This window comes from Dunckerocampus dactyliophorus, chromosome 5 (assembly GCF_027744805.1).
Source record: "Dunckerocampus dactyliophorus isolate RoL2022-P2 chromosome 5, RoL_Ddac_1.1, whole genome shotgun sequence".
Taxonomy (NCBI): Eukaryota; Metazoa; Chordata; class Actinopteri; order Syngnathiformes; family Syngnathidae; genus Dunckerocampus; species Dunckerocampus dactyliophorus.
In genome coordinates this window covers 25,114,313-25,141,582 of record NC_072823.1, presented here as the reverse complement: position 1 = coordinate 25,141,582, position 27,270 = coordinate 25,114,313, and the positions used below count along the sequence as shown (strand labels likewise).

General features: G+C 43.7%; 1 protein-coding gene across 1 annotated transcript in view; it reads right to left on the bottom strand.

The window, feature by feature from the left end:
• map1ab (microtubule-associated protein 1Ab) overlaps positions 1 to 27,270 on the bottom strand; it is a 62,416-nt gene that overhangs the window by 10,991 nt on the left and 24,155 nt on the right. The window contains exons 3-5 of the mRNA XM_054775669.1: positions 13,526 to 13,608; positions 10,559 to 10,696; positions 75 to 10,302 (exon numbers count right to left, since the gene is read on the bottom strand). Coding sequence (XP_054631644.1) covers positions 75 to 10,302; positions 10,559 to 10,696; positions 13,526 to 13,608 — 10,449 coding nt within the window. The remainder of the gene's footprint in view (positions 1 to 74; positions 10,303 to 10,558; positions 10,697 to 13,525; positions 13,609 to 27,270) is intronic.

Below are 27,270 nucleotides of genomic sequence, written 5' to 3'. Positions count from 1 at the left end.
CTTCAGTCAGCAAGAACAAACACTGACTTGAGCTGCATGAAATTATTTAGAATTGGATCAAAAATCAAACACACCTGCACCGCTCTTCACTCCATTGACAAGGCCCTTCCCAGGATTTAGGATATCGCTGCGTGAACCTTGGTTCTCAGACATCTTGACCAGCTTGGAGCTCCTCTCTGGGTCTTTTCTCCTGAGGGAGGTTGATCGGGGCGAGGCCGAGTCCTTGTGGGCCTGCTTCACTGGAGTGGAGGACCTCTTCCTGACTTCCCCCTTCCGAACAGGGGAGGCCGATTTGGGTTTGGCCTTTCTGAGGCTCCTGGTGGTCTTGTGGTCTTTCCTGGGAAGTTTTTCTGTGCTACTGGCATCAAGAAGAAAAGCCTCTGGATCCACCATGCACACATCTGGATGGGGAGGTTGTGGAGGAGGGTCTTTCGTGGAGGTGGGAAATGGATCATGCGTTTTCTGAGCTGCCCCGGTGATGGGGGGACGTTGGCCACTGGCAGCACCAGAAGCAGACAGTTTGTCCACGGGCAGATGTTCAGCCTCTTCATCTGAGTCCAGGTTACCTTCTGCGGTGATGGACGGACACTCCTCTGTTCCTGGTGGGACATCGGAATCCGACTGTGAAGGCAATGACTCGCTCACTGACGTAGGAGGTGTCTCCTCTCCAGCTAACGTTCCGGTCAGCCCATGTGAAGCAGCACAGGAAAACTGATGACCAGCATCTCCATGAGTGTGGCGCTTCTGCTTGTGTGACTTCCTTTTTAATGATCTTTGTTCATGATCTGCATCTCTTTCTTCCTGGGAGTGGTCACTTCGGTTGTCCTCTTCGCCCTCATCACCAGAGAACTGATGTGGACTAGGGTTGATGAAGGAGGGAGAGAGTTCTCCTTTACGCTGTTTATATTCATAGGAGGAGTCCACCAGAGGGGAGGGCGAAGTGGAACTGGTATTCAAATTGGATGGACGATAAGTTTTTGCTTTGCTCGATGCTTCTGTGGAAGAGGTTGCTTTTGGGGACAAAAGAGAGGCACCGTGGATGCTCGCCATCCATTCAAAGGCTTCAGTTGCTTTCTCCTCTTGGTCACCATAACCTGGTGGAGGGGCACTTGGGAAATCATCAGGCCTCTGTAGCAGCTCCCAATCAGATATACTGCTCTTTCGCCTTACCTCTAATCTCTCCTGTAGCTTATCCAAAAAGCCTTCTTTTTCCTCTGGACTTTTGGCTTCTCCGTCCTCCTTCTTGGTATCTTCGTTTTCACTCATCTTTGGCTCTGAAGGTTTTATCAGTTCAGCACTGTCTTTGCACAGCTTCTCTACAAGTGACCTTGCTTCTGCTTGTCCTTCTGCTGTTTTACTTATTTCCTTTTCCACTTTACTGTCGATAGTCTTCTCCTCCTTTTCAGCCCCAGATATCTTCTCACTTTTCTCTTTGCCTTCCTCTGCTCTGGGCAGGTCGGTGATGGCACATGAGGTATTCATAGCACAACTAGCTGAAGAGCCTAGGGCGGCATGTTGAGCTGTTTGCGTCACTACTTCCATTTTTTGACATTCAGGGTCATATTGTAAGGGGGCAGGGTCTTTGTCATGTTTTGTCTGTTGGGATCCCCTGTCATCGGGTTCAGCCCTTTGTGGAGAGACATCAAAACAAGCTTGGGATGTGAAAGACATCTCTGCCAGTTTTGAGGTGTCAGTATGTTGCAGAGGCGGCATTTTGGTCTCCTCTGATTGGAAATACTCTTCTGTATGTTTAGTCATCACCTCCATGTACTCATCTGTCTGAAGGCCACCAGAAGCTGAGCTTAAAAATCCACTATTAAATGATGGCACCTCTTGCGCTAACCTGCTTGATACGCTGACAAAAGGTTTGTCTTCTAACTGTTGACTCAAAGGGCCAGAACTCGAGAAGGGGGTTGTATCACTGGTTGAAGACGAGGATGCCAAAGTGGTGGATGTGAGAACCTCATCCTCCTTTTTTGCAGTCAGATCTGAGCTTTGCCTTGTCGTCAGATTTTGTTCTTGGGTGTCTCTTTGGTAATATTCCTCATCGCTTAGCCTAACTGGCTGGGTTATATAGTGCTGATCCTTTTGATCTACTTCACTGAACTCTATTTGAAAATGCTCAGCGTGTCCCCTAGGTCCGCTCTGTCCAATATCAGCATAGCTTCCAGCTTGCAGAGCCACGAGATCAGATGCGGGCATGGCTGTGGATGTTGGCTGGTCAGATGGTGCTGAGCTGCTAATGACGTTGCTTGTGGGTGATGATGGACAAGGATCTCTTGTCAGAACACTCGACTGTGGGGCTAGAGATGCTTTGTCCTCATCCTTTTTCTTTGACTGCTGTACCTCAGATGAAGCAACATCCTCAGCAATTGACAACTTTTTCTGTGTTGTTGGCTGAGGGGAGATAAGATTTTCGTCTTTAACTTCCTTTGTTTGGGTACCCAAACAAGGGCTTGTGCCTGGTGATGGTGTTGTTTCACTTTCACTCTTGGTGTCACTAAGTGTAGTCATATCAGCAGGTGTTGCTCCACAGAAGTCTTCCTTTTCAAGACGGTTTGTGTCACCAGATGCAAATTTTTTACTTGTGTCCTGCTTTGACATCTCAGAGGCTTCATTATCTGAGGCATCATCAGGTGAAACTTTGGAGGGAATCTCTGCTTTAAGGAAGCTCACTTCAGGAGACGTTTTGTTTGAGTCCTCAGAGTAAGTTAATGTCACATTATCATCAGAACTACTCCTGCAGGTTTCCTTTTCAGACTGCTCTCTAGCACCCTTTTCCATATCAACATCACTCAAATCATCTTCCTCGTCATCCTCGTCTTCATCATCACCAACACTGAAATCTTCACCCTCTACAAGTAATCTTGTACCTATAAGGTTTTCTTTGCCTATGGGAAATTCTGATACGGATTGACTAATGTCTGAAGCACGAATGTTGTCATCTATCTGTTGTTCTATACAAGAGGAGGCTGAGCCTGTTCTTGATCTGTTTCCTTGGACTTCTCTACCAGAACATGAAGCACCTGGAGGCAAAGAGTCTTTTTCTGCTGGTGACTGTCGACCAGATGGAGAGTCTTTGTGATCAGAGAACTCCATCCTGTCTTTCAGGAATTCTGCAGATTTTTCCTTCTCTTTCTTTTCCATGTCCTTTTCATGTCCTGCTGAAGTAGCTGAGGCATCATCACTCACATCTGAGAATTCTTCTCCTGATGGTGGCCCTGTGGAATGAGTAGCAGCACCAAATAGGGTATCATCCCTTTCACCTCTTTGAAAAGCTCCAGAAGTTCCTTCCTTCACATCCCCCTTCTCTTTCTCTGATTTTTCTGGCTTGTCCTCTTTGGGACTATAGGACTCTTGGGACATTTTATTGTCTTGCATGTTTATGGCTGAAAAGCTATTGCCAGCAAGAGGCATGTCTGGTTTTTCCTCTCTCACGCTCTCTTCTTCTTGCCCCTTCTCTCTGTCTTCATGTTTAGGGGAGGCACGTTGGTGGCTTTCACTTAGTGGGCTGCCGTCAACTCTACTTAAATACACAGGTTCTTTTTTGACCTGATCTCCGGGCTGGAACATGGCTGCCTCTGTTTGACTTGCTCTCCTGTTATCATCCATGCTGATTTCTGAAGTATGAGATGGAAACACATCAGTCTCCTCTCTCGTGCCAGGATCTTTAAAGATGGGCTTCTCATACGGTTCATACTTGGATGCAGCAAATGATTTGTTTTCATCTTTTAGTCCTCCTCTTGCATTATCAGTGCTCTCCTTGCTTGCACCTTTTTCGGTGGGGCCGCTGTCATCGGAGTCTTTATCCAGCAGGAAGTATGAACAAGGCTGGGAAAAGCCTGGGGAAGCCACCTCCCGTTCTCCTTCCATCTCCCGCTCTGCCTCCTTAACAGGTTTATCCTCTTGTTCTGACTTAACCATGGTCTCGGAACTTATTTGAGGCTGGTCTGTGGCTGGGCTCCCAGTGCTTCTATTTTCAGCGCTGGATATTGCTGACAATTCAGGCTTTGTCTCTGTCAAGCTGGAGTCTTGTTTTGTCTTAGAGTCTGATACATCAAATAATGGCTCTTGTTTTGGAATAGAAGTTGTGTCACTAGTAAAAGATGGCTCCGGGTGGGCAATCGGTGCAGGCGTTCCAGTTTCCGCAGTATGCGAAGAAAGAATTAGTTCTTCGGTTAAAACATCTTTAACGTCTTCGTCCAGTGAAGGCTCCTGCATTGTAAGTGTAGGTATGACTATTATGGTTTGTCCGGGTGTGGACTGTTTAATTTGATCACTTGACCGGGCTGTTTGGGACATGGTGTCATCTTCTGATTTTCTCAGCTCCACTGACAAAGGTCTGGAGCCCATACAAATATACTCCTCCTCTTCATCTTCCCTTTCTTCTTCTGAGGACTGAACCTGGAAGTTGGGCTTGTAGTCAGACTTTGAACCCAACGCTGCTTCTGTGAATGCGGTCTGTGCAGATTGTTTTGAGGTTTTATCAAGGTCCTTCTCTTGTAACTCCTCTCGCTCCCATTTCTCTACCTTGGCTTCAGACTGCTCTTTCTCGCTGATGTCTTCAACCTTCATGTCAGACGAAGAACTTTCCTTCATCTTTTCTGTCTTGTCTGCCTTTGTCTCTTGCTCCTGGAGCTCTTCTGTCTCACAGGTCATCTCTTTCTCTTGTTCCTTCTCCATCTTCTTTTCCTTATTCAATTCGGCAATGTGTGAATCATCTTTTTCTTTCTCTTTCTTCTCACTTGCGCTGATAATGGCCTTAGCTCCTTCGTCACGCTGTTTTTCCTGCTTGTGAAGGGACTCACAAATGTCAGGATGCACTGCTTGCTGGTCTTTACGTGATGAAACTTCCATGGATTCCTGCTGTTTTTCCACCAGTGCATCCTCCTCTCTGGAAGCTGCAGTCAGTTTGTAAGAGGTTTCTTCAAGCATCTTCTTGGTATCAGTCTCTTCTTCCATGGCTTGGGCTACAGAATGGACAACCTCATCATCTGTCTTAACATCAGCCTCCGAAGTAGAATCATGCTTCATTATAACCTGTTGGGTGTTACACGGAGGATATGACTCCTTCTTTGAGTCATGTTTGTCTCTACTCGGACACAGTCCGGACTCATCATCTTCAATTACTACATCTTTCAATTTCTCATTGAGATCTTCAGCTTTTACCTTTATCTCTTTTACATTCTCCATATGCTCTACTATGTTGTCCTTTTCGGTTTTGGTGCTATCTGTTTCCGTTTGTTTGTCTTTTGCATCAAGAAATACTTTGCCAACAGAGGTGTCATCTTCTTTCAGCTTTTTAGTCTCTGGTATTTCACTCTGTATGTCGCTAACAGCACTCTTTTCCTGCTTTTCATCCTCCATAGTTTGGACACATGTAACATTGACATCTTTTTGCATCTCCTCTTTCTCAGCTACATCAGACACAACACCAGAGCTATCAGTCTTTTCTTCAGTTTTTTCATTTTTCTCACCATCAAGCTTGATCTGTTCATCATAAGCTTCATCCTTCTGTGTCTCTTTAGCTTCTTCCTTGTTGACTTTTTCTTCCAAATCAACCTTCTTGTCCACTTCTATGGTTTGTTTTACATCAAAAGAATATTTACATTCCTCCGCTGGAGTGGATTTGGTAGCTATTCCACCTTTAATTGTTTCTGGATCTCTTTCTTCTCCCATAGATTCGATGCCAACCCTTTGATCCACAGTTGTCACCTCTTTCTCCCTGGATGGTTGGACAGGGAAGGTGTCCACCTTATCCTCATCCTTTTCCATGACTTTAACAGCACAAACATAATCTTGCACGGTGTCATCTATGCTGACTTTATCTTCAGAAAGGGCACCCAACGCCTTTTCTGTTTCTTTGACATCCTTTTTTACTAGTGATTGTTGTGATTTTGCTAGTCCGTCCGAAAGATGATCGTCTTTCAAATGAATATCTTCCTCCAGCTCCTGATCTTTCACTTTGGCAGTAATGTGCTCAACAGTCGATGATGAAGCAGTACAAACACTGTCTTCTTTGGTGAGTTGAGTAAATAGAATATCTTCCTTTTCAATCCTCTCTTGTTTTTCATCCTCACAAGGCTCTGTGAGGGATGTATTCTCTTCTGCCTCTTCCTCCATCACATCTTTTGCCAGCACCGTGAGGTGGACACTTTGAATCTGCTTTTCTTCAGGTTTTGCCGCCATGAAGTCAAACGTTCCCTCCTCGTTGCTCTCCTTTTGTTTCATCATTTTACTCCCAGTCACAGCAGTTTGTGTCGTTGTAACTTCACTTGTGATTTTGAGGTCCGAGTCTTCACCTCCCATTTCTTCTTTGGGAAATTCAGCAACAGCAGTTGTATCCTTTGCCAGCTCTTTAACATCGCCTTTCATGGCACCATCATCACCTTCTTTCACAGGTTTAACATTGTAAGTATGAGCAACTTTCTCGAACTTTTGATCTGTTATGGCTTCAACAGTGCAAACATCTTCCTGCAGTGCAGATTCGGATTTCTGGTCATGCTTCAGTTCTTGCAGTTCGGAGGCATGTTTATCGTTCTCCTTGTCTTTTGGTTCCGCTGCAAGAATGGTTGTAACTTCAGATCTATCGCCGCCTTCACCATCTTTCTTCTTATTTTCATCACCATCAAGCAAATCGGTGTCTCTTTCTGCAGAGTGAGCATGTGACAGTGCTTTATTTTCCTTATATGTTTGTTGATATAAGGTGGGAGAAGCCGATCCTGACAAAGGTGGTTGAACTTTGGTTGAAGATGCTTCTGTTATCGTTGTTTCTGTCTGCTTGCCTTTTTCTGGCTCTTTGACAGGTACAACCTCCTTCAAGTCCTTGTCAAATGTTTCATCTGACAATGCTGAAACTTCAACGGCATGCAGTTCCTGCTTTATGTCTTTTTCAACTACTTCCCTGTCCTTGAAGGTTTGGTCTTCAGTTGTGCTGGCAAGCATCGGGAGTTCCAAATCTGGGAATGCTCCAACTGTTGAATGACGAGGAGAATGAGTGGCACTAGGTGGTCCGGACTGAGTCGGGGATGCCATTTTCACAGTGATGTCATCAGGACTGAAACAACGTTCCTCACTCTCTGAGGTTACTGAGTCTGAACCAAACGGCCTGGTAGGAATAACTGATGAATCACCTTTTGGGGCCACCACAGCTACACTCTCCTCCTCAGCTGGTGGACTGTGGACTGGTTTGTCCTCTTCTAGAGACTTGGAAACAGGAGATGAAGAGTCCGGATGCTTTTCAACATCTTTGTCTTGTCTCTTTATTATTTGCGATGAAGCATAGCCCTCCTGGAGTTTTTCTAGTGAGATATCTATATTAGGAGTTTGATCTTCCTCTTCTTCCTCGTCATCATCATCATGGAAAACAGGAGCCTTAACAGCCATCTTTGTTTCTTCAAGAGGAAGCTGTAAGTCAGCAGAAGGAGACTTCTCTTCAAGAGACGACGGTGAAAGCGTTCCGGATGAGAGAAGCTCTTTCTCTCGAGTTGCATCAGTAGATCTGATTTTGACTGGTTCTTCAGGCGCTACAGTGGACGCAACAGACTGGTCTTCGGCAATAGAAGTGGGGAGAGAGGACAGTTTGTCATACTCTGTGATGGACGTTGCAGAGGACACATGCTCTTCTTCCGCTAGAGGGGCAGTGAAGATGTTGGTGAACATTGATAGCTGCTCCTGCACGCCTGGGATGGAAGCTTTCCCAGTCCCCATGGCTGTAGCTTGCATCTCCCTCATGCCCTGAATGTTTACAAATGACCCAGTTTCATCTGGAACTGAGATGTCATACATGCAAACGTCATATTGAAGGTGTGGTATCTTCTCCTCTGCTTCCTCATGGATTTCCTCATCAGAAATGGTTTGTTCTGTCTCAGAGTAGCCTGGAATGGTCTCGTCTTGGATATAGGAGATGGGCTCTACGACTCCTTGTGCAACTGTGGTTATGGGAGCTGTTGCCCCTCCCACATGTGAAAGGTAGCCGTCTTCCTCCTCCTCTTCTTCATGTTGGGCTGTGGTCAAGGTGTCTATTTTACTCTCACCGACCATTGGTTCTTCAGCCACACCTTCGCTGCTGAGCTCTTCATCTGCTATCACGTCGAGATCTTCCACCTCCTCCAGTTCAGCCTTTTCAACTGGCTCTTCGTCCTCTTCCTCCTCTTTTGTGTTAACCTTCATTTCTTCAGTCTCACTTTTTCTGTCGATACCATCATGCTCCTTCAATTGGAACTCGTCTTCTTCTTCTCCAATGCCCATATCCTCCTCTTCCTCACTCTTTGCCTCAGCAGTTGCGGCCTCTTCTTCGCCATCCTCCTCATCCTGGGATGCAGCTCCCTCATCCTCAAACATTTCTGTCTCTTCCATGTCTTTGTTATCATCATATTTCGCCTCTCCCCCAACTTTCAGTGGTACTGGTAGCTCCTTATCAGGAGGCTCTATCGCCGACAGGAGTTCAGTTTCTGGTGCTTCTGCTGGCTTCTCTTGGGTAAGGCTTTGAGCAGTCATCTGCAGAGTAACCACATCATTGCCTGATGGCTCTGCTAGATCAGCTACAGCTTCAGTTTTGGTCCGTTGAAAATCCTCGGTGAGATCTTCAGTTGAGGGACCAAATGTGCCTCTATTACATGCTGGCTCCAGTTGAATGCTTTCTGTTCTGCTTTCTTTTCCTTCGCAAGTCTTTGGTTCCTCTGGCTTTGGTTCAGCTGCTTCAGCCTTCACTGGTTTTGTTTTTCCAGTCTTTGTTTTACTTGACACTTTAGCTTTGTGTAAAGTCTTTCGGACTTCTGGCGTGAGAGGTTTGAGGTCAGGCTTTGCTATTTTTCTCAGCTCAGGTTTAGATGTCTCTTTCTTCTTGTCCTCTTTGGACTTCACATCTTTCTTCTCATCTTTTTTGGAAGACTCGTCTTTCTTTATTTTCTTGATCTCTTTTTTCTCCTTGTCTTTTTTCTCATCCATCTTTGACACCCTTTCCTTGGAGTGTTTTTTCATGGATTTTTCTTTCAGAAGTTTCTTCTTCTCTGGCATGTCAGTTTTAGTTTTGATGGTTTTGATGGGCTTTTTCTGATCTTTTTTCACAGATACATTTTCTTTCACAGATAGACTCTTTGTCTCGGTACCGACTACCACATCATCTTGTCCTTCTACCTTTTCCTTGTTGAGCTTTGTGGTGGTCTTTGGGGAAGATTTTAGGCTCTCTTTGCTGTCGGCCCTTTGTTTTAACTTTGTCTGTTTTACGACAGAGGGAGGAGCTCCTGATGCAATATCTTTTTGTGTAGCTACAGGATAACGCAAAAAGTCAAGGTGCTTTAACTTTTCCAGGCCTTCCAGGATTTTGTTTTGGGGTGCATTTCCTGGAAAGAGAACTCTGACAATCTTTTCTGACGGGTTTGCGGGAAGCCAGACAACTAAGGCAGTAACTGATGTCAGGTAGGGCACTGATATTTCTCCTTCTTTTCCATTTGGCAACACAATACCAGTTTTGGCCTTACTGTTGCCAGCCCACCTTTGCATGAGGAACTGCATCTCTTTGCTTTCCTTGACAGGATTGAGAACATACATATCCAGCCTGCCCACTCCCATCTTGTGGAACAGAGTAATGGGTTCAATGGTGTTGCTGACAACTCGAAAGAGAGGCTCTGGCTTCAGTCCCAGTTTGTTAAGATACTGTAAAGTCAAAGAGGCCTCTTCAATGCTTCGTTTGACTTTAAGGTTGGATTCTGGCATGCGTAACTTTTCTGGTACGTTGAAAAACACCACGCCAAGTTCTGGAGAGATCAGGTTCTTGATCCATGTACTATAGTTGGTGGAGCCTTGAGATTTCTCCTCCTCCTGTTCCGCTATCTTTCTCTGCAGGATCCCATTGATCCCTGGGAGATTGTCAGCGCCGATGTGTGTGAGCAAAATGGAGTCGATGCGGTCCAGGTGACGGACGAGCTTCCAGAAGCAGGATTTCCGCTCTGAGCCACCGTCCACTAAGATGTTGAAGCCGTTCACGGCGAAGAGTGCAGAGTCTCCACGTCCACCAGGAAAGATGTAGCAGCATGGTTTGGACAGTTTCAGGAAGCCGCCCGATGTTGGTGGCTCCAGAAGGTCAAAAGGTGAAGGAACGTCAACCGTTGCAGAGATGTACTCTGTGAACTCGGTGACCCCCTCCATCTTGGGGACTACAAGCTCAGGGTTTAGTTTATATTGGAGGAACTCTCGCAGGGTCTGTTGCTGTCCCAGGGAGCTCCAGCCCACCTCCCCGTGGCAGGACACAGTAAGTGTAGCCTGCTGCTTGGGGATTGATGGGCCAAGTATCTCACTGACCTGATCAGGAACAAACCAAGAACTGTAAGCTTCTGGCAGCCATAGAACAAGTATGTTTGCTTTCAGGTCAAGACAGACCATGAAGCAACACAACTACATAGCTAGAGGGTATTGATTACATCTGCCACGTCCATAAGAACTTCCAATAGGCACTGTGCTGGTCAAAATTCTCTTTCTTAAAGCCACTCGCAGGTTTTACCGTACAGTGATCCATCATATTATTGCTAAGTGGAACAGGAGAGAAGATGTGACTCACCGCAGGATCAGCAATGATACTCGCAAAGGTCTCGTAGGTGAAAACCCCTGTTTGAAGAAGAAGGCCTCCGTGATCCGAGCTATGACCACTCAAGATCAAAAGCTTGTGTCCCGCCGAATCGGTGATCAGATATTGGATCTGGAGGACACACACAAACACACGCACACACACATACACAGACACACACACACAGACCACCATTAAGGCGAATGCACTTCTATTTTGTCGACATTTACAAGATTTAGCAAATGGTTTCAAATGAAGAGTCAGTGAGTTATTAACTCACAATAGTTATTTTGGTACTGACTGAGTTATGTCTGTGCAGAAAAATTCCCAGAATTTGGTTCTATACCGCTAGTGATGATTAGTCAAAGAGGTTAATAATAACGATGACAATATACCAAAAAGACAACCATCGTTGCTCAATTGTTTTAAGGTTTTACTACTAATAAGTAATACTTACGCAAATTCAGTTTGCAATTACATTTAAAGGTTTGTTACTAAAATATTACTGTAATTTCCAGTGTATAAGCCACTACTTTTTTCATGCATTGAACACTGCGGCTAATTTATGGCTGAAAACTACATTCCCCATGATGCTTAGAGTGCAGCTTCAGGAAGTAGTGACGTGGACGAGTGAAGTGGAAGCTAATATCACGTTTTGACGTCTTATGCATGGATCTCTGACACATCTTAAGTAAGTTTGATCAAGTGTACACTGAGTATGTTTACATGCAGTCAAATAAATCTATCAGAACCGGAATATTAGCAATAACCCGGTTGTACACGGCCATGTAAACACCAATAACCCTTTTGAAAAAACGAAATATGCTCATATTGTGGTTTTTAAAAACCTGAATATTACCCCTGGGTTACTCCTTTTCGGGATATCCCGGTCGAAAGGAACAGTAATTTGTGTTCTGCGCATGTTCTATTCGAAAGGAATCTTGTGTCTTTGGCAGGAACTACTTGTAAACATGATGACACGCAAAACCCCACACTTTTGGAGCGAGAGGGAAACAAGCCACCTCGTTAGTGTAGTAGAAGACAGTAACATTACAGTATGTCTTTTATTGACGGTAGAAAGTACCGCAATAACAAAATCTATCAGAAGGTAAGCAAGAGGCTACGCAAAGCAGGGTTTGTACGAACACATCTTCAAAAGTGTCCGGGGGGGCTCTGGGAATATAGCATGGATGTGGATGGCACAGCTCCGGCTCCATTTCCTATATCTTCACGTTCGTGCCTTCCATTAATGAAGAAAGTGAGACAGAATAGTGTCAAGTACTGGTGGTGGGTCAGTACCAGCACCAAAAGGCAAACTAAGGCGTTCATTATTGCCCGTGCTGGTGTTGTTGTTGTTTTTTATACAGGAAGAAGAAATGATGAGCATTGTGTCATGACGTTTACCGTGCATCGAAACATGTCCGGGTTTTTTATTTGTTTTTTCACGTGTTTTTTCAACGGGTTATTCCGAATGTTTAACAAACCAGAATATTCACCTTAACCCAAATATTGTCAATTACTACAGCTTCTGTTTGGACTACTCAAACCGCCACTTCGCCAACAAGTTATGAAAGGCTGGATAGAGTAAGACATGACAACGAAGAGCGACAACGAAAGAGAGAGAGAGACTGACAAAGTGTGTGACGAAGGAATTATGAGGCTGTTCAATTGTGATGCTTGTCAAGACGACTTGAGTTGTTTTAGTTCCCAGGAGGAGGCGGTAGAGGACGGCAATGATTGACTTTTCTGGCAGAGTACTGTTTAACTAGTCATCTTCCACTTACTGTTTGGCACTGTTGAACTAGCTGTAGTAAATGCACTGTTTGGAAAAAAGCATTTATTTAATCAAAAGTGAAAAAAATCTTTCTGTGTAACATCTTTCTGTGCACTAAATATCTCGTGTGCAGCTTATGAACTGGTGTGGATATATTGTATGTACAAATCTTTTTTTGGTCTTTAAATTTATATATCGGCGCGCTTTACAGTCCAAAAATCAGAGTAAATAATGAGTTGCTGTTGTAATTGGCAATTGTATAGTCTGTAACTATTTACATTTTTGACAAAATAGTCCCTGAAGAAAGTACCTCTAACTCACATAAAAGGCATTATTTTTAACATGCAAATTTTAATACTTCATGAATGTTGCATTTGTATGTAGAGGGCATTTCACATTCTATGCTAGTGGCATTTAGGAGGAACTATAGTTGATAAAATGATAAACAGTTACGGACATTAATAACCGACCTGTTGGGCCTCTTCATCTTAAGTGTCAACCTTGGCCTCATCCATGGCTATGTTCACAATGCAGGCCAATTATGATTTTTTTGCTCATATGTGACCAGTATCTGTTTTTTTTCATGTCAGTGTGAACAGTACAAGTCAGATTTTTTCAAATGCAACTCAGGCCTCACTCGTAATGTAGATATAAATCCGATATGTATCCGAGCTACTGCTGTCTCAACGGTGAGGTCGCATATATCTGACCCATACGTCATTAAAAGGCATGTTTTGCCATGCGAGACTAGGATAAAAGTACTCACCGATGTAGGCAAAAGTTCTTGTCATCCGAAAATTATTTTTAAAAAGTGTCAGTAAAGCGGCTCATGTCAGTGTCTCACCACTCCTCCGACATCCACCCACACGGGAACAGACGCAAGTTCTCCACAAACTGCCATTGCCAAAAGTATTGCCCTCTTTCTTCTTACTCTTAATCATTTGTTTAAAAAATAACTGACTCCAGTTGCACAAAATCCTTGAAACTGCCACAAACGTGCCGAGGACAGCACAAATTGAGGCTATGTTTACTTCTGTAAACACACGGCAGAATCATGTGCTTTTGGTAATGCACGACATTTACACTTTGAAATATGTCAAATATTATAAGGTATACTTAAACATCAACATACAATTAATCCTGACATTAGAATCGGGGTTCTGAGTCTGTGACGAAATGACGCTTACCTCTGATACGACAGTGTCTTGTGAAGGGTTGACGAGCACCACCGTCTCTAGCACATCACTTCTGTGGTATAGAGTCCTTTGTCCTACACAAAAAACATTAAAACATAAAAAAACACATCATCACATCTGACTCCAAATTGCTAGAGGGATCACTCAGCATTTTTGGTCCGCATAATGTCATCTGAACCTCTTAAACCTACCGCTTTGTGTTTCTTTATTTAGGCCAGTCACTAACTAGAGACAAGCAACCCACTTCATCTTGCAGCAACGCACAAATAGAAGTTGGAAATAGGTCACTGGTGTCTGTTGGGTATTGAAACCTCAATTTCTCATCCACGATCTTCTTAACATCATCAAGTCCTCCCCAACAAAGACTTTAGGTATTCATGCAACATCAATATTTGTTTCCATGTACATCTACAAAAAAAGGTGAATATTGTACACAACTCCCTCATTCCGCACAGAGGTGATGTCAAGCTTCCAAATCCTCTTTATGTCAGCACAGATGGAGTTCCTATTATTAGAGAGCTCTCTAAAATTAGGAGCTCCATTGTATTCGTCAGCTCACTTGCCCTTTTATGAGCTCATTTGTTTTATTGCTTTGTATTGGTCACCCGGCTGAATGGCTTTAATGTGAAGAGATCCAATCACGCCAAAGACATCTGTGACAACATTGTCGGATGAAGGAAATGATATTTCTCCTCCAGATCTCAATTCAATCGACAGGCATCATTGATACTTCCCCAGGGGCTCATAAATATGCATTTTATATTTTCGGTGGTATGTCTGAGGAATGAAGAGTACTTTAGATAAGGCAAAAAAAAGATGATTGATACATGCTGTTTTGTAGCCACACTTTCTTTGGTCTACACAAGGAGTCCTAATGCTAGTACATTGGATTCCTGCACATTTGTGATTCAGAATTCACAGCCCTGCAAAGTCATAGATTTTTGGTCAAAAAAAAGAAAATGTACCACTGGTAAAAAAGCCCACAATTTTCTATGCTTCACTGCTTACGTTTTTCATCAAGCAATTTTGCACTTTGTTCAGTGGTCCTTGAACGCACCATAGTTGCCGTGAGATGTAAAAGTGAAACTTTTATATACAGTGTGCAGTGTGGAAATTGGTGTTCTCAGGTGGGATCTACTTGTCATGCCAGTAACGTTGGAAGCCCTCAGGACCGTCAAGGTTATATTTTTTGTCATCAGAGAATAAAACTTTCCTCCACCCTTCAATGTCCCCTGTTTGGTGCTCTTGACGGACAATTTTGTGGCGTTGAAGGAGACGAGGCCTTTGATGGATGCCGTCTGATGGTTATTGGACTGCACTTGGCACCAGTAACAACCTTCATTTGGGCCGAGGATCCTCCCATGTCTTTACGGACAGCCAATTGGATTGTCTGTCTAAGGGCTGGTGACATTTTTTTGGGTCTACAGTTTGACTTTTTTATTCCTTAACTTTCAGGATCGTCAAAGAAGTTTAAAATGACTGTCTTACTGCGTCCAACCTCAGCCGCAGCTCAACAATCCGACGTTCAAAGAGCGAAAAGTTTTTCTTTTTGTCCTTGCCATCAAGAGATCATTATGGTGTGTGAAGATTTTGGCTTGTAAAGGCTGTGGTAGTAAACCTTTCATCAGCTGATGAACAGCATATTTCACTTTAATGCTTGTTTTCAATAAATTGCTTATTCAAATTGTTTTTTGTCTCACTCCCATTTGTTCTTTTTGCATTTTGAAACTACTTAGAACCTCCTTAATACAACAGTGCAAAATGTAAATTCTACTTTTCAATTGGTCTTACAATTTCGATCAGGAATGTACGATCAAAAGATGGGTCTTTGTTTTTGTGTTTTTATAGCAAACTGTTGCATGTTGAGCATATAAATAAACATTTGATCTATTACATTTTACATTAGAAATTAGAAATTAATTTTGCGCGTATATAGGTAATAAATCAGTTCATCTGAAGAGCCGTTCGGGAGGCAAAAGCCTCGGCTCTTTTCAGGAAGCCAAAAAGACCCAGTTGCCACCACTAACTCCCACTGTCTATCTACGCAGTCACCAGGAAGAACTCAATGTTTCTGCGCTTTCTTCCTCAGCTGACCCGCTTCTTATAAATATCCACATATGAACTCCCTAAATGAGAGCGCTCTGGTTCAAGGAGACTAACGTTGCTCTGTTCCAGATAACGTGTTCCACATTTAGACGACGGTGAGGTGGGCAGAATGAGATGACAACAGGTGAAAAATGTCAAAGCATTCCATACTTTCTTGTATTTTGTCGTGGAGTTTAAAGAAAAACTGCACTTTTTTGGAATTTTGCCCATCATCCACGATCCTTATATGAAACATGACCACACGTCTTTATCCAAAAAACGTCAACAATGTTCTATTTACATAACTGACATGTATATAAACCAAGCTATAGCGACATTGTTATTGTAGCAGCTAACACGAAGAACTATTTTTCTGGCGTAGCGACGCAGTGCCTCACGGCACTACCAAGATAACGGGCCCACTGCAAAACAATGCGATAGGACACCAATCTGTACTGACTAGGGAACAATACACAGCTTGATGGACTGTGTTGTGATATCATGTGCTATGTGCTCCTATGCTATGTATCACAATCAATATCATGGTGACTTACTCGATGGACGTCCGTCGGGTCCAGCTAGTCTGGGGCGTCTTTTCCAGTTTATTTTGGGTAGGTGGGAAAAAGTTTCTATCCCTGCAGGGTTTGTTCATTCATTTTGGTACAAACTCTTGGAGCAATGTCATTGTTCCCCCAAATTTTTCAAGTGTCTGAGCGTACATGCAAATGACCTGAGCATTCCTAGGATCTCTATGAGTGCCATTAGGCGTGCAAACTCGTAGTGTCACACCCGTCCAAAATTTGAAAACTTGAGGTAGTCCAACTTCCATTGTGCGGTATTTTGTGTATGAGTGGGTTCAAAAAAGCAGCAAGGCGTATTTCACAATGGAGCTTTCTTTTTTGTCAAGCTCTGACAAAACAAGCCATAGAACAATCTCATCCAATTCATGATCTGACTCTTGTTTACCATTTATTTTGTTAATCATGTATACTTTAATTTGCTGCTCTGTTTGTTGTATATGTTTACTTTTGTTTACATAAAACAATTTATTTTAAAAATGTAAACCGAAAAAATCTTTTGGTCTCTTCGGCAACACTCGGGACAAGTCGTCAGAAAACCTGTTTCCGGTAAATTTTGTGTGCTGCATAAATTTGCGGTGCGCTGAGAAAGATGGAGCAGTTTGCAATTGATGCAGGCACGCAGCTTAGAGGGAACATTGGGCAATGTCCTCACTCAATGCGGCAGAAATACTCCACTTCTGTCAGCATGGCTTGGAAGCTCCACATTTACACCACCAAGTCATGCCGGTGTAATGACTTGCCCCCCATCTGCTACGAAGTTTCACTCTCACTTCCTGCGGGCTCAGCTTCTAAAACCTGTAGCTCATCCTCCGTATATTCAGGCTCAAAAAGATACAGTTCTGGATCCTCATTTGTCCAAAAGTAGTCGTCGGCGGCGGCGGCTCTGACAAAGTCTGACACGATGCTGTTGTTGATGGAAGTAGCGCTAGATGTGAAATCAATACGCCCAGAAAAGAAGTTCCGGTAATGTTTAAAATGATCAAAATACGGCTAAATACTGTTAGTTTTGCATGTTACCATGAATGTACCTGTTAGTGCATGGTCACAGCATGTATACAAAACGATCAAACATTGTTGGAGGCTTTATAGTCGAAATTGGTGTGTCACATGACGTGCGTTGTTAGCGCCCTCATGCTAACTGTTTTTATGACTTCAGAATACACAGAAAAGGGTTTCACATAAGGATTGTGAATGATGGGCAAAATTCCAAAAAAAGTGGAGTTTTCCTTGAAGCTGATTTTGTCATCCGCCTATCCATTATCTACAGTATACATCCATCTTTCCATCTATCCGTGGGGTTTTGTGCTTAAATCAAGTGAACTGAAGTTAGTAAATTAGGTAATGAAGCTCACCTTTGGAATAACATCATCTTAATGGATACAAACATTATTACCTTGGTCTTAATCTCATTTCATTGATGTGCTCATTGATTTAATTGATTTCCTGGGTTTTCTGAGCACACAGAAAGGAGAGAAAGTGAACCTGGAACATTCCAAACTAATGGCTGTCAATGAGCACTAAGCAATACAATATTTGGGAAAATGGTGGGAAAAAATTCAATAAAGTTCTTTCTTGGATCGCAAACTCTATCACCCCTGAAAGTTTGTAGAAGATGGGCTGACCACCCTGCGTGAGAAAAGGCCACCATTGTCACTCTGGCCAGCAGCAGGATGTTGGCCGAGTGTGATGGGTGCGCAACATGCCAACTATGACATCAGCCACCTCCTGAAAAGTCCTGAAGGAGGAGCTGAACGCGCGCACACACACACACACACACACACACACACACACACACACACACACACAGTGTACAAGCTGCCAAAACATCCGCATCACAATGTGTGAGTGCGTTTCTTTCAGGCAAACATTCCCCACACGGTTTCCTAGCAGCACAAATACACACAATGTCTTTGGTGTCCAGGCCATATTGAAGACAACATCACACTGATCTTGCTGCAGTCATACGGCAGCATGTGTTGCAGCGTGTGTTGCAATGTGTGTGCAATTTAATTCATTGCAACTGATTTGCATGTTTACAACCAAAAATTACCTTAGTCCAGTGGTTCTCAGTTATTTTCTGTCATGCCCCCCCCTTGGGGACAGAAATGTTTTCACGTCCCCCCTGATTTTAAATACTATCGAGAAACTGATAATATCTATTTACACTCCTGATCAAAATCTTAAGACCAGTTGAGAAATTGCTAGAATTTGCATTTTGCACATTTGGATCTTGATGAGGTTTTAAGTAGAGCTACAAAATGCAAAAGCAAGAAGGGGAGTGAGACAAAAAACATTTGGAACTTTTAATGTAAACAAAACAAAAAAAAAAGAAATAGGTTGTTTATCAGCTGATCAAAAGTTTAAGACCACAGGCTATAAAAGCCAAAATCTGCTCAAAATTGTCATTTTCTGTCAGGCATTCACGCTGTCATGCCCTCCTGATGGCTAAAGGGGGGGGGTCCATCATGGTCTGGGGTGCTTTTTATTCAGTGGAACACCGGAGCTTCAGGTGGTGCAGGGTCGTCAAATGGCGGGTGCTTACGTGCAGATGTTGCAGCGGGCATCCGTCATGACTGAGGGCCCTCGTCTGTATGGTAACAGCTGGATTTTTCAACAGGACAACGCTGCAGTTCACAATGCTCGCTTGACCAAGGACTTCTTCAGGGAGAATAACATCACTCTTTTGGACCATCCTGCATGTTCCCCTCATTTAAATCCCATAGACAACATTTGGGGATGGATGGCAAGGGAAGTTTATAAAAATGGCCATCAGTTCCACACATTTGATGCCCTTTGTGAAGCCATCTTCACCACTTGGAGCAATGTTCCCACTAGCCTCCTGGAAACACTCGCATCAAACATGCCCAAACCAATTTTTGAAGTGATGAACTAGAACAGTGGAGCTACTCATTACTGAGTCCTACTGAGAACATTTTTTGTTCTGGTTTGGAGAGTTTTTTATTACTTTTTGAGCGATGGTCTTAAACTTTTGATCAGCTGATAAACAGCCTATTTCAGTTTAATTGTTGTTTTCAATAAATTACTTTTTCAAAGTGCTTTTTGTCTCACTCCCCCTTTTTGCTTTTGCATATTGTAGCTCTACTTAAAACCTCATTAAGATCCAAATGTGCAAAATGTAAATTCTAGGAATTTATCAACTGGTCTTAAGTTTTTGATCAGGAGTGTATTTATCTGTACTCTACCGACTGAACTTGAAACTGAAACCAGGAAAATGCAACAAATTGGAAAGCTGTGAAGCATACAAGTGTATTCAAGAGTCAAATTGCATGTTGAGTATCGGCCTGGGCGATAAACCGAAAATTTACAGTTACCGAAATTTACTACGATAACCAACGTCATTTTGCCCATGTCGATAAATGTGGTGTTTTAACAAAAAAGAAAATAAAAGTATTTTTTTGTCTGTTTTGACTGTGTGTGCTAGTATGCCATGTTCATTCCCCTTTAAGACGAGGTACAGCGTGTGTAGTCACGTGACTCCACCCATCCAGCCTGAACAAGGGAAACAGACGACGAGGGAACGGCTCATGGTTCAAATGAAGAAGCGGCTGTACAGTGCCAGCACTTCACTCACTTATGCGGCTACAATTAGACTGTGCGAGTAGAAAAAATAAAAAGGGAGCACGCGTGCGAGTACGTTTTTCAACCCTTTCATTCGCATTTTGCTCCTGAAATAAGTCCGTACAAAGTGAATCAAAGAACAGTAAGATTTTGGCGCGTCTGTATATAAATCAACAAGTCTACAATTTTTCTTGGCTCACATCGGCAACTTGGACACGCGATGACATCTCAGCCGTACAAGCTGCACTCGCTGACATAGCTAACTAGCTATGTTATCAGTTGGATACTGGAGCGCTGCTGGAAATGTGACTGCTCTCTGTGACGTACTATAGTGCTCCCCCAATCATGGGCTAAAAATACTTTTTTTTCCTGTTTGTATTCATCGGAACGCTGCTCCAAATGATACACAAATACTTGACTTGAAATATTTGGATTGTTAAAGCCTTTGAAAAAAACAATAAACATGTACATCTTGACCAATTATGCAAAATTGACAATTCACAAATAAAGAACAAGAAAATAAAAACATTATAAAAGCGTCTATATACGAAACCATGATTAGTTTGTTGTTGGTAGCAGTTTTTAATGATTCCGTGCTTTATTTAATGTCACTAATAGATGGTCACAAGGCTACAAGAACATGTGAAATTCTCTTTTCATTCTGTAAATGGTGATTTTGATGATGGTTATCTATCCATTTCCTAAAGCCAACATGGCACACACATATGCTAGGTTCTCTACTTACAAACATCCGATTTGCGAACATTCGGCGATACGAACGCAAGCTGACTGGTCTATATTTTCATGTATTTTGTCTTGTAGTATTTATCATTACGTATTATTATATCATTTTTATTATTATTGTTTTTTTTCATGAATTATCCTCGTTTAAACTCATATTTACATACATACACATATACTGTATATATACTGTATATATGTATATAGGTACTACGTACATGTAGTACCTATATAATTGGTAAATTACCTTTTGTTCGACTTACGAACAAATCGACTTGCGAACGGTCGTCTGGAACCAATTGTGTTCATAAGTTGGGAACCTAGTGTATAGGCAAATAACATGGAATGTCTGGAATTGAATAGAATTGTTAGAAAAATGATAAAGTCAGTATATTTATAAATGGTATTATTGTTATTGGAAAATATTACCTGACATGGTTTTGCTAGGTTGGGTTGACATCAACGCTGTTCTTCTTGTGCAGTGTGATAAGTGGCCATTAGTAATGTAATTGCATGAGACGTGATGCTAGTCATCTTATGTGGCTGTATGTGTATATTAGTACATGTGTGTACAGGATGTAGTATGTCAGGGTATGTACGATACATTCATATTTGTGGATCGCAGTCCCACGGAGATTTATTTTGGGTCCCACAAAGATGATGTTGAGCAAAAGAACACAAAATGCAAAGTCAGTATGAAAACTGTCGTAACCACCCAAAGCACATTATGTAAATGGAGCGTTGTTGGCGCTTTTTGGAGGTTTTTTCAGAAGGCTTTATAGGCGGAATAGGTGAGTCCTATTACGTGCATTATATTTCATTGAAAATAATGTGTGCCAGTTGGTCAATAAATCAACAAAAAGCAGTTAATTTGCATTTCCTGTAATTATTTTCAGATGGAAAAGGTATATAGTGGTCGGAGATTTATCGTGAATCTATTGTTATCGAGGTAAAACTGCCGAATTTATCGTGATATTGATTTGAGGTCATATTGCCCAGCTCTAGTTGAGTATGATAAATTTGCACAGGATGGCATGTCTGACATTGAAACATTGACAGTACTCCCTGCCTCTCACGCCCCCCCTGACAGTTCACCGTGACCCCCCATGGGGGCCCGCCCAACTATTTGAGAAGTACTGCCTTAGTCCAATTGAAACTGGACTTTTAAGATATAGTGGAACCATCATAAAACCCATCACACAAGTGTGAAAAGAGGTTAACCACTGCACATAAACGTAAAAACAAAACATTAAGAGTCAGCATTAACTTAAGTTTTTAAGTGTAAAAAGAAGTTAAACTCTGTAAAACATAAAACCAATAAAAACAGTCTACCTCCACTTTGACAAAATGACAACATGTTTGGTGACGCTGGAGTTTACTGCTTTGACATCAGAATTTCCAGTGTAGTATCTGTCTTTAAAGACATAAAGGGTCCCTGACATGAGTCATCAACTTTGCTTAAATATGTTATATATTGTTTGTAATTATGTTCTCCATTAGTCAGGTTTTGAAAGCGAACGGTAAATTTGCAAAAATTACATGTATAGTTCATGGCGCCACCCATGATGAGCTGGCTCTCGCAGATCAGCCTCATTTCCGGAAGTGACGGCAACGGGATGACACCTCTCAGCTAAAGCAGCGTAAAATATCACTCAGGTAAACATAGCAGTGTATAAGACCGAGGATGTTTATAGTGATTATAGCCAAGACTTAAGCGATGTGTCAGTAATTTTCCAGGAAGAAGAAACATTTGGAGATGAAATAGAGCCTTAGTGCCACCTATTGTATTGGAGGTGGACACAAGCAATCCATTTGCTGTTAAGTCAAGCTATAGTGGTATATCTTGATTCAAATGAGTCACAAGGTACTGAACGCCTGCATATTTTCTTCAAAAAAAGAAGACTGGGGGTGGGGGCACATTTTCATAAGGTGGATGTCAGCAACACATTGTCGACCTCTCATTCATCACAGTGATACATCCCAGACAGGAAGCGGGGGTCGGACACATGCATTTATTAAAACAGCTGTCATCCTGACCTTCCCTCTCACAATGATTCATTAAATCTGTCAATATTGGGAAAACAGCAGAAAAATGTCCTGCTCCGCCATGTTGAGGACGACTTGAGGACAAGCTGAAAATAAATAAATACATTTTCAAAAATCTATGGAGACACAGCAGGCTGTTAAATTGGCAACAGAGCGATTAGTAGGCGACTTGTTTGGCGCTCCCTGAGGTGAGAGGCCCTCAGGGATTGACTCTTTTCAAAGTGCTGCTCGGTAAAAGTGCAACAGAAAAACCTACTGCTAGGCCAGTCTGCAGAATGAGCCACACTCACTTACACACACAGATTTTTAGACGCAGTACTCACTACTGTGCAAAAACTCTGTCAATTACACTTGGGTAAAAGCAATAGGACTCTTGGACACAAGATCCGTTGATAATTAGGACTTGTTCGGCACTGATAAGGAACATAACTTTCTGTCAACTCAGGTGGAAAAATATGTGGTCTCTAACTAACTTTTGACCTCAGCTACAACTGAAACATCTTGGGTCACACACCTTCTAAAATAGATAGAGGTAGTTGACGATCGTCCCTGAAAGTTTGTAGAAGATTGGCTGAAAATTATGACTTTTAGAGCACTATTGCATTAAACTTCTGCTGTAACATTTGACCTCAGCTACAAACATCTTAGGAATTCTTAATTTGGTAGAGGACAATCATCCCTGAAATCTGTAGAAGATCAGTTGAAAATTACGACTCGCATAGTGTTAATGTTAAACTTTTGCGCTAACATTTGACCTCAACTACAACTGAAATATCTTGGGTCAGACACCTTCTGAAAATCAACAGAATTCTTGCTTTGATAGAGGACAATCATCCCTGAAAGTTTGTAAAAGATCGGTTGAAAATTACAAATTGTGGAGCACAAATACATTAAACTCTTAACATTCTGTCAGGATTGTGTGCTGCGGTACTGCCTTCTACTGCTTCTCTGTTGCAGCACACTCCTGAGCACCCTGATTGCTGATCATCTTCACCTGTGCCTGATTAGTTGTTCTATTTAAGCTGTGTGCTTACTCACATCCAGTGCCAGATTGTCCCTTTGCTACACCCTGTTCAGCTCCTTCCAGCTTGTCCTTGTGCATTGTGTTTTGGCTTTCTGACCCTCGCTCGGCTTCCCTGTAAGTACCTACCTGCCTGCTTGACGTCTTCAGCAGTAGCTGTATTTTTGGTACTTTCTGCTAGTTTTTTGTTAGCAGCTCTTTTCGTTACTTGTTCGTATTTTTCCCTGCTCAGCTCACCTTGCAAGCAGTGTTTTTTGTTACTATTTCCCGCGACTAGGTCCGGATGTATTTTTGTTGTACTTTGTTTCTTGTGTTGTTTTTGGTACCCTTTTGTTGTCCATTTTTGTATTAAAGACTTTTTCTGTTTCACTTATCCGACTCTGCATTTTTGGATTCCTGTCTCACGGCCTTGGCCGTTCATAACAGAACAATCTGGCCAAACATGGAATCCGCAGAGTTCGCACATATCAAGGCCGCATTATCCCAACAAGGTGCGCTTGTCGGCAGCCATGAGTAATCCCTCCGGGGAGTTATGGAGTCCCTGGCTGCCCTCGCCACTAGCATTAGTGCTATTGAGCAGCATCTGGGACTTGGCGCTCACCCAGGACAGTCGGAGGGTGCAGCTCCCTCATCAGAGGTTGTTCGAATCGCACCTGCTGCCAGCAGCAGTAATAGTCGCGAGCCTAGCCTCCCACCCCCCCCACGCTTTTCGGGGGAATCTATGGATTGCAGACAATTTTTACACCAGTGTACCCTGATTTTTGACCAACAACCCAGCACTTACTATTCCGACCAGGCCAAGATAGCGTTTATAATGAGCTTACTTACTGATAAAGCAGCAGCGTGGGCTATAGCGGTGAGCAAAGCTAAGCCGGAGTTGCGCACCTCCTATTCCGTCTTTTTGGAGGAGCTACGACAGGTCTTCGATCACCCTATCCGTAGTAGGGAGGCCGGTAACCAATTGTTGGACCTACGACAGGGCAAACGCTCGGTAGCGGCTTTTTCGGTGGACTTTAGGGTGCTGGCGGCAGAAAGCCGATATGACGAGGAGGCGCTCCGCGGAATATTTCGCAAGGCTCTTGACGAGCGGATTAAGGATGAACTGGCGGTGAGGGAGTTCACCACCACGCTCAACGAGCTTATCGACCTAGCCATACGGCTGGATAATCGCCTCCGGGAACGTGATCGGGAACGGAGTGAGGGACTACCTGCAGGATCAGCCAAGAACCACCGTCAGGAGACTCGGCTGATACCACTAACACCTGGAACCAGCGGAACAGAGGGAGTCCCATCTACGGCGGCCACCGAGGATTTTGCGGAACCGATGCAACTGGGGGGAAGACGCCTGTCTGCTGCAGAGAGGTCACGCAGGCTACGACTCCGCCTTTGCCTGTACTGCGGCGAGCCCAACCACACCATCAGCAGATGTCCAGCGCGCCCGACACGCCGCTCCGGATTCCCTCCTGACGTCATTAAGGAGACTGGAGCAGGATCGACCTCCGTATCCAAGTTAAGGGAGAGTCAGCCTGCTCAGGGCCATTGTGAGTATGCTGAGATGCCTCCGGCGTCGGCTCCAACTCCAGCAGTCTTTAAGAGACTACAGGTGACGGGACTCATTACGGGAGGGGGCGTCAATGTTCAGGTTTCCGCATTAGTAGATTCGGGGGCGGATGATTGCTTTATTGACTCTAATTTTGTTAAGAAACATGGCATTCAGGGGGTTGAGTTGAGGGACCATAAGGAGGTCCACTCACTGGATGGACGTCCCTTGGCGGTAGTCACTCATAGAACCGTTCCGTTATCCCTTCAGTTGTCCGGCAACCACCATGAGTCCATTAGTTTTTTTATCGCTCCGTCTCAATCCGCACCCGTAGTTTTGGGTCTCACTTGGCTGCAAATTCATAACCCGATGGTGGATTGGACGAGGGGACAGATAATCAATTGGAGTAGCCATTGTTTTGCTAATTGCTTACGTTCCGCGGTACCCACAGTTTCTGGTAAGCCTAACAGCCCTGAGAATATTGACGTTACCGGTGTTCCTGACATCTATCATGATCTCCGCATGGTTTTTAGCAAGGATAGAGCTCAGAGTTTACCCCCCCATCGTCCATATGACTGCGCTATCGAACTCCTCCCGGGAGCACCGTTACCCAATGCTAGACTTTATAGCATCTCTGGACCCGAGCAACTTGCTCTCAAGGAATACATTGCGTCCTCTCTGGCTGCCGGACTTATTCGCCCCTCGTCCTCTCCACTGGGAGCCGGTTTTTTCTTCGTCGAAAAGAAAGATAAGTCGCTGCGGCCTTGTATTGATTTTCGCGGCCTTAATGACATTACCGTTAAGAACCGTTACCCGCTTCCTCTCATGGACTCCGCCTTTTCGTCCCTTCATTCGGCCAAGATTTTTTCCAAACTCGACCTTAGGAATGCTTACCACTTGGTTCGTATTAGAGAGGGGGACGAGTGGAAGACGGCCTTTAATACACCGCTCGGTCACTTCGAGTACCTCGTTATGCCCTTCGGCCTCACCAATGCACCCGCTGTATTCCAGAGTTTAATAAATGATATTCTTAGGGATATGATTAACCACTGCTGCTTTGTTTATCTAGATGACATCCTGATCTTTTCTAATTCCCTTCAGGAGCATGTCCAGCACGTACGCTGCATCCTTCAGCGGTTGTTGGAGAATCGCCTTTTTGTCAAAGCGGAGAAGTGCGAGTTTCATACCACATCTGTGTCCTTTTTAGGGTTTATAGTGGAGAAGGACAAGTTAAGAGCCGATCCCGCCAAGATCCAGGCGGTGGTCGATTGGCCTTCTCCCAAATCAAGGAAGCACTTGCAGAGGTTCTTGGGGTTCGCGAACTTCTACCGGAAGTTCATTCGTAATTTCAGCATAAAGGCAGAACCTCTGACAAGGCTTACATCAGTAAAAGTTCCCTTTGTTTGGTCTCCTGAAGCTGAGAAAGCGTTTACCAAGCTTAAAACACTGTTTACGTCTGCCCCTGTCCTTACTCACCCTGATCCTGCCTTGCAGTTTATCGTTGAGGTTGATGCCTCGGATACGGGAGTGGGGGCGGTCCTATCCCAGCGCTCACCAGTCGACCAGAAGCTGCACCCGTGTGCCTTTTTCTCACGTCGCCTCACCTCGGCAGAGAGAAATTATGATGTGGGTAATCGGGAACTGCTGGCCATTGTGCTTGCGCTGCGGGAGTGGAGACATTGGCTGGAGGGTGCAGCCCAGCCGTTGGTAGTTATTACGGACCACAAGAACTTGGCATATATACGCTCAGCGCACAGACTCAACTCTCGCCAAGCCAGATGGTCACTGTTCTTAACAAGGTTTAATTTCTCTATCACTTACAGACCTGGATCACGGAATATTAAGCCTGATGCATTATCAAGGATCTTTTCCCCGGTGGAGTCGAACTCACCACCGGAGACCATCGTACCTGTCACCCGGATACTCGGCGCTCTCCAGTGGGAGGTGGAGAGGAGGGTCTCTGAGGCGGCGGAGGAGACGGAACTACCAGAGGGGTGCCCTGAGGGGAAATTGTTTGTTCCTGAACGACTCAGATCCGAGGTGCTGCTGTGGGGTCACTCGTCGAAGATTGCCTGCCACCCGGGGATTCGACGAACCCTATTCCTGGTCTCCCAAAGGTTCTGGTGGCCTACCATGACAGCCG